Source organism: Nannospalax galili, unplaced genomic scaffold (genome assembly GCF_000622305.1).
Source record: "Nannospalax galili isolate Female #2095 unplaced genomic scaffold, S.galili_v1.0 scaffold663, whole genome shotgun sequence".
In the NCBI taxonomy this organism is placed as follows: domain Eukaryota; kingdom Metazoa; phylum Chordata; class Mammalia; order Rodentia; family Spalacidae; genus Nannospalax; species Nannospalax galili.
The window spans coordinates 6,330,550-6,338,238 of NW_008351881.1; the positions used below are offsets into that span (position 1 = coordinate 6,330,550).

Here is a 7,689-nt window from a genome sequence, read left to right on the forward strand (position 1 = left end):
AGGCCCTCCTCCCCGCAGCCCCAGCTGGAGTTTCCATGTGACCCCGGGAAAGAATGGCGCAGCTAGCGGGCCTCGGCCCACGCTGCGAGCCGAGATGCACCCCATCCATCCGCGTCCCCCAGAGTCCGACACCCCTCCGCCGCGCATCCCCGGATCATCTGCCCTCCGGGATGCGGCTCCCTCCGGGCCGGCGGCCCAGGCACCGCTCCCGCACCCTCCCGCCCCAGCAACAGGCTGCGCCCCCGCCCCAGCACCCGGCCGACAGCTGAGCCCAGCCACGCGCGGGGAGCACGAGCGCGCACAGGGAGCACGCGCGGGGGAGCAGCGGGAGACTTCCAGAGCGGGTCCCAACCCCAGAGCACCGCGCCCTCTGGTCCGCTTACCCGCCGCGCTCTTCTGCGCAGTAGCGGCCGCCTGAGGCTCGGGCCCGGCGCGCACACCCACGCGTGACGGGGAACTTGATCCGCTGGGCGGCCGCTGCAACCTCGCCGGCGCCCGCCCCCGACGCCGATCGCGCCGACCCGGGCTCGGAGGAGGCCGAAGCCGCGGGGCTGCGGGAGCTGTGACGCCGGGCCGGGCGGGCGCGCTGGCCAATCAGGGGCGCGGCCGGGACTACGGTCCGGGGTTTTCAACCTGCCCTGGGCCTCTAGGCCTGTGTAGGAGATGGGCAGCCAGCCAGGCCTGCAGGGCATGGGGGACCCCGCTGGTGAATTTCAGAGAAAAGCCATCTAAAACAATATTTCTCAAGTGGTGCGAGGGACATTACTGAAACATTCACATTTTATCAAAAATGTAAATTCAGCTGGAAATCCTGTTTTTGTGTCTCCTTGATGTGACGCCCTGCACTGGTACCCTGTTTTCAAGTTCTCAGTGAGACTGCCGCTGGCCTTCTAAATGATTGAAATAGCCAAGAGGGAGCGTGGGGTGGGGAGGACCAGTTCCACTTCCTAAGAAACTTTTATTTTCCCCCTCCCCAGAGCTGAGGACTGAACCCAGGACCTCACTCTACCACTGAGCTAAATCCCCAACCCCGTAAGTAACTTTTAGCTCATCAATATGTATTCTTAGTCTGGCAAGCCAATTAAAAAAAAAAAAAAAACAGTAAACATAGGGGACTGTTTGGATTTGCCTGGTGCCAGGAAGAATGGATGTTCATGTCTGTCTTGTGCCGTTCACAACTGTCTTTCTGCTGTCTTGTTTGTGGGTCTCACAATTTTTTCCCGTGGAAGAAAATTGCTACGTTTTCGGGACAGATGTCTAATATTACACTGTACAATCAAAAAATAAAAATCTCAAAATTTAAAATATTTAAAAGAATTGCTTTTAACACTGAATGAAAGTACACTATTTTTCTTTGGCAGACTTGTAGATTTGTTTTGTCTACTAAAAATCAATTTGCATTTCTCCAACATTTACTAAATATTTAAAGAGAAAAGCAGATTATAAAATATACTAGGCTTCCGAGAATCTTTGGGTGGATATTTTCAGAAAGCTGCACCATAGATATTTGCCTGTTGATCAGAGTAAAATAAAGGGATTCAGTGTCCTGGGTGAGGCGGCTGCATAGCCAAGCGGCCAAGCTCCCTGGTTCTTCAAAGTTGAAGAAAGTCGCCATAAAGTCACCCAGCAGGAATATAAAAAAATGACTGAATTCATGTCTATGGACATGAATCACCTCTAGGTCCTTTGAACATGAAATTGCAGTTGGATGAGGGAAAGTACATCCCACCATATCTCATTCCCCCAATACATCTGGTTTCTTTTCCATCTGCTCCCTCAAGACTCCCATTTTACAAAGAAGGGGGGGGGGCTTTCTTCAGGGTTGTTTGGTCCCCACCCAGTTTGCCCTTTCCTTCACAGCTAAAATTCTTGAACGTAGCACGAATGGCTTCTGGTCCCATTACTGCAATAACAGTTCTCTTGACAGGGGCACTGGTGGCCTTTTGCTGCCTAAGTCCACTGGACACATTTTTGTCTCATGTATTTTGCCCTGACATTCATTCACAGCTCAGCTAGAACGCTCTCTTCTTAGAGCCCAGTCTGTCCCTCCACACTGTACCTTTTCTCTAATTTCATTCGGTCAAAACTTCTTGATGTTGTTCCTTTTAGGTGCAAATATGTAGGCCTTGACGGTGATTTTTGAGACCAACAGAAAAACCTTTTGAAATTTTAAAATAATAGATGACCATGCAGAGTGTTAGAACTCCTAACCAAGAGAAGGAAGGACCCAGAATATGAAGATTCCTTCAGTCTCCAGGTCGATCTGCCTCTGTCATCAGGCTGCTCTGTTTTCAACAAGCCTAACAAATGCTGGACTTCCTCAGAAGTCGGTTATCAACACTCTTTCCTTCTGACTGCACCTCAGATTAATATTCACTTGCAGTTTATCGTCTAATGGCTGACATTTGTATGTTGATCTCGGGTTTCTCCATGCATAAAGCACTTACTGAACTTCGCTCTTGCCTTTCTCAAACCCATGCTACCCACAGCAGAACTGTGGCATCTGTTCTCTAACCTGGTTGCTTTTCCCATTTTAGTGTCTCACTGAAAGATGCCTCTGTACAAAGTAGGGTGAATGCACTGTGACAAATTCTCATTGCACCTGTATTTTGCTTCATGATATTTTTCCTACTTTGTGATTATATGTTTACTGATAACCATTTATGTAATGATGCAATCTCTCTCTGTCCCCTTAAACCATAAACTCCATGGGAACAGAAGAAAAATCACTGTTTTAACTTCAGAGCCTAGCAAAATGCCGGGTCCCAGGTTGGAGTTCAAATGGCAAAGGATAAATAAATGATTGCAAGCATGAACAATTTATCTGGATGTACCTTTAGTGTTCTCATAGGGTCATCTCAAGGTACCCCATTTAGAGAGGGTTTTCTTGGGGTCTAGAAATTCCAAAATGTTTCTCCTCTTTGAATAGTAAAATATTCTGATTCATCATTTCCAATCTGGTTATTCTGAAATGCAAAGGGAACTGCTAGGCGTATATGAGGAAATAATTCCTACTAGCTACTAGTTACTGGGATAATTCTAAGTACTAAAAGTTAAAATAGCTTTTTTTATGTTAAGCCATAGCATTATGGGGACACATTTATATGAGTGTATTACAGGCCAGTGTAAGGAGTTCAGTTCTCTGCCTTGTTGTAAGTAAATGAGAGTGAAGAAAAAATGTTCAGCCTTGATTTAAAAGGCAATATTGGTGCAATCTCATTCAACAAAAGAAGTCTTACCTGGCCTCTTTACACACAAGACTCTCAGAAGTCGAAAGGCATCTTGGGATCAGAAATGGTTAGTGCTTGGGGTTAGTGCTTGAGGTTGATTCTACTAAGAAGCGCCTCCTTTTGAAGAGGTCAGTTTTCCATCCCTATAACCACTACCTGCAATAATCAACTGATAGCAGTGAGTAGGGAACCAAGTGGGCCTTTGTGGGCACAGACACTTGAGAGCCAAACTGCTGCAACCCACATTGTTCTACCTCCTTCTCTTGAACTTAGTTTCAGGATGGCAGATAGCATTAGCTTTAAAACATTCAAGAATTTAAAGTAAAATCTTAGCAGAGAAAAAAGTACAACGCAGATAAAGGAGAGATGCTATATTCTTTAAGGTAGGTTGGAGATTTCCTAAATACATATTAGTGGTTCCTTATGTTTTATGTTGCATATAGAATCTGGGATCTGAAAACAGAAGAATTCAGAACATGACAGTGTTGGCATTTAGGCTCTATTCCAAATGAGATGTTCTCCACAGCCATTTGTTTTTCTCAAATTTGGATAAGTTCAGGCTATTCTAAAAAAATAGTTTTATTAAAATTTTGAGAAAGCATATGATGTATTTTGGTCATACCCCCACTCATCCCCAAAGGCCTTCCAGAGCCAATCTCTACTCCCTCCCAACTTTGTGTTCTCTATTTTTTTAAATGTTTGTATTTCAAACATATACCCTCCTCCCCCTTTGGCACCTTCCCGTGCCCCCCTAGTTCATACATTCTGTCATTTGTGTTAAGGATTATCATGTAAAGTTAGTGTCCACAGATGTCCCTCAGTGCAAGTTCATCCACTGGGATCTAGTCACCCTATTTAGAGTCCCTCCCTTTAAGAAAGTCAGCTCTTCCTCACTCAGCAGTAATCAGCTGCCAATAATTCTTCAACTAAAATTAGGGCCTGCTGTTCATTTCCACAGTCCTGTGCTGGGATTTTGTCTGCTTGTATTGGCATGGGTCTTGTGCATGTTGACACCATTGCTGTGGGTTTGTATGAGAAAAGTCCCAGGAACCTGTAGGACTATTTCCACCTCCCTGGCTCTTACATTCTTTCTGCCCCCTTTTCCACAATGGTACCTGAGCCCTTGGGTGGGTGGATTTTAATATAGGAGTCCTGTCCAAGGACCCACACTCCACAGACTCTTAATCTCTGTTTTTTGCCATTTGTGATCTTTTACATTCCTGGCCCTCTGTTGCATGAGAGACCATCATAGATGAGAATTGGAAGATGCATTAGTGTTCTCTTCATCCTTTGTTCTATGTTCCGTGAACCTTAGGTGTGGAGGTTGCATCCTAGATGTGCCACTTAAACTTGAGCAATTCACAGACATCTCTGTGTGACCATTTGTGGAACTCTGTAATTATCTCTGTCTCTTGAAAAAGAAGCTTCTTTGATGGGTGGTGACTGGGATACTTGTAAAAAGATTTAAGGATCCATATTTTGCACATGGTAAGAAATTACATTTGTCTAGGGGTATGACAGTCTTGGGGTTTTCTCTAAGATCTATGACCTCTCCAGCCGTGTGTATTTGGTTAAGTTTACAGTCCACACATGTTTCCTCCCATTGAGTGGGCTTTGAGTCCAATTAGGTAGATGTTGATTACCCCCAAGATAAAAGAACCACTACTGCATCAGTGTCATTTGCTGTGCTGGTCATTGATGTGGTTTTTAGTCCTTGAAGCTGGGGTTGGACCATCAACTGACGTTCTCCCTTAGCAGCTTGTACAGTGCTCTCCAAAGCTCTGAGAGCTAGCCTGCAGGGGAGGTGGCTTCCAGATCAGTCCCAGTTCCATTGCTCCAAATCCTGTGTCCAAAGTATGTCCTGTCTTCAGCAATAGGTTCTTAGCATCAAGTTCTATAAGGTAATCAAGGACTGTGGCAATAGCCTGTCTAATTCTGGGAGTCTGTTGGACCAACCTGACCAACAACTCAAAGGGAGGTTTCTCTTATCTGCGACTGTTTCTTGTTATGTAGCCTTCAGCTATACTCACAGATTCATGTAGAGATATTGTATGTGTAATTTTTTAGTAGGTTTTTGGACTAATACAATTCCTTCTGGCTTTTATAATAGCTAGGCACTATCTATCTCTCATATTTTTCTCCTTGTCTTATCCTCCCTCCCTACTTTTTTCTGTTTTCCCCATTTAAAGTGTCCCAATTTTCCCCATTTCTCCCTTGATAATATCTGTCAGCTGTGGTCCCTTATCTCTTGAGCTTCTTCTTCCCCTTTATTCCCATTATCCCTGTACAGCCCTCCTCCCCCTCCCATTTAACTACCCCCTTTTTTACATGTTTCCCCCTTAGTAACACCTGTCTCCTACTATTCTCTCTCAGGTTCCTTCTTTCCCTTTCCCTCCCTGGTTCCCTTTCATTTTCCTGGTTCCTTAAGTTACATCAGGATATATACTCACTTATTAGGGTTTGGTGCTAGGAACCACAAATAAGGTAGAAAATACGTCTTTTGTTTCTCTGAGTCTGTGTTACTTCACTTAGTATAACAGTCCCTAGATCCATCCATTTACTTGCAAATTTTATTCTTTCATCTTTTTTTACTGTTGAGTAGAACTCCATTGTGTAAATGTACCACATTTCCGTTAACCACTCATCAGTTTAGGAACACTGCTATTGTGAAAAGAGCAGCAAAAAACATGGTTGTACAAGTATCTCTGCAATAGGATGAGTCCTTTGGGTATATGCTAAGGAGTGGTATAACCAGGTCATATGGCAGGTTTATTTTTAGTTTTAAAAGTAGACCTAACAGACAGCTACCAAATATTCCATCCAAACCAAAGACATTTTCTGTGCAGCAGCCCATGGTGCTCGAATATTAACCACACACTGAGGCACCAAACAAACCTCAACAAATACAAAAATTGAAATAATTCCGTGAAATAATTCATTCTATCAGAGCACAACCCAATAAACCTTAAAATCAACACAAAAAGAAGCCGTACTAACTACAGGACCTCATGAAGCTTAAACAACACACTCCTGAATGATAAATAGATCAAAGAGGAAATTAAGAAAGAAATAAAGTATTCCTGGAATTAAATGAAAAGGACAATACAATGCAAGAAAACCTCTGGGACACTTTAAAAGCAGTCTTAAGAGGAAAGTTTATAGCTCTAAATGGCTACATTAAAGAATCAGAAAGAGCACAGATAAATAACAACATTGCAACTCAAGACTCTGGGAAGGCAAGAACAAATGAAACCCAAACCCAGCAGATGAGAAGAAATAATAAAAATCATAGCAGAAATTAATTACAATACAAAGAATCAATGAGTCTAAGAGCTGGTTCTTTGAAAAGCTAAACAAGATAAACAGACCCTTAGCCCAGTTAACGAAAAGAAACAAAGAGCAAATCCAAATCAACAAAATTGGAGCTGAGAGGGAAAACATCACAACAGACACCAAAAAGATTCAGAACAGTATAAGTGAATACATTAAAAATCTATATTAAACTTGAAAATCTAAAAGAAATGGATGAATATCTAAAATCATGGGAATCACCGAAGCTAAACCAAGAAGAGATCAGCAGTTTAAACAGACCCATAACATATAAGGAAATTGAAACATTAATACAAAACTTCCCAACTAAAAAAAAATGCCCAGGCCCAGATGGATTACTGCAGAATTTTAACGGCCATTTAAAGAAGATCTGCAACCAATACTACTTAAATTATGCAAAAAGACAGAAGAGGGAGAACTCCCAAATTCCTTCTATGAAGCAAGCATCACTTTAATACCCAAACCAGGTAAAGATATAATCCAAAAAGAAAACTATAGATCCATATCGTTAATGGACATAAATTCAAAAATTCTAAACAAAATACTTGCAAACCACATACAGACACACATCAAAAAGATCATCCACCATGATCAAGTTGGCTTTATTCCAGAGACGCAGGGATGATTCAATATGAGCAAATCAATAAACTTTATAAATCATATAAGTGGACTCGAAGACAAAAATCACATGGTCATCTCCATAGATACGGGAAAGGCCTTTAACAAAATTCAGCATACATTCATGACAAAAGTCCTAAATGGAATTTGACTGGAGGGAACATACGTCAACATAATTAAAGCTATATGCAACAAACCCATGGCCAACATCATTCTAAATGGAAAAACCTAAAAGCATTCCCATTAAAATCAGGAACCAGACAAGGATGTCCAATATCTCCACTCCTTTTCAACATAGTGGCTGAAACTCTTGCTACAGCAATAAGTTAAGAGAAGGAAATTAAAGAGTACTAATTGGAAAAGAAGAGGTCAAACTATCACTTTTAGCAGATGATATGATACTATACCTAAGAGATCCCACAAATTCCACCAGAAAACTCCTAGAACTGATTAACACTTTCAGTAAAGTGGCAGGTTAAAAAATTATTCTGCAAAAATGAGTAGCCTTTCT

The 7,689-nt window shown here is 42.5% G+C and overlaps 1 protein-coding gene across 16 annotated transcripts in view; it reads right to left on the reverse strand.

Moving 5' to 3' along the window:
* Positions 1-1,255, reverse strand: part of Mpdz (multiple PDZ domain crumbs cell polarity complex component) — a 218,880-nt gene extending 217,625 nt beyond the window's left edge. For 7 of the 16 annotated variants that reach the window (XM_029553949.1, XM_029553948.1, XM_029553943.1 and 4 more), the window contains exon 1: positions 384-1,254. In XM_029553949.1, coding sequence (XP_029409809.1) covers positions 384-692 — 309 coding nt within the window. In that variant the 5' untranslated portion in view covers positions 693-1,254. Of the gene's footprint in view, positions 1-383 lie in introns of all 16 variants that reach the window. The other 9 variants (XM_029553939.1, XM_029553935.1, XM_029553941.1 and 6 more) reach the window with 4 other exon arrangements.
* Positions 1,256-7,689: the final 6,434 nt, after the last annotated feature.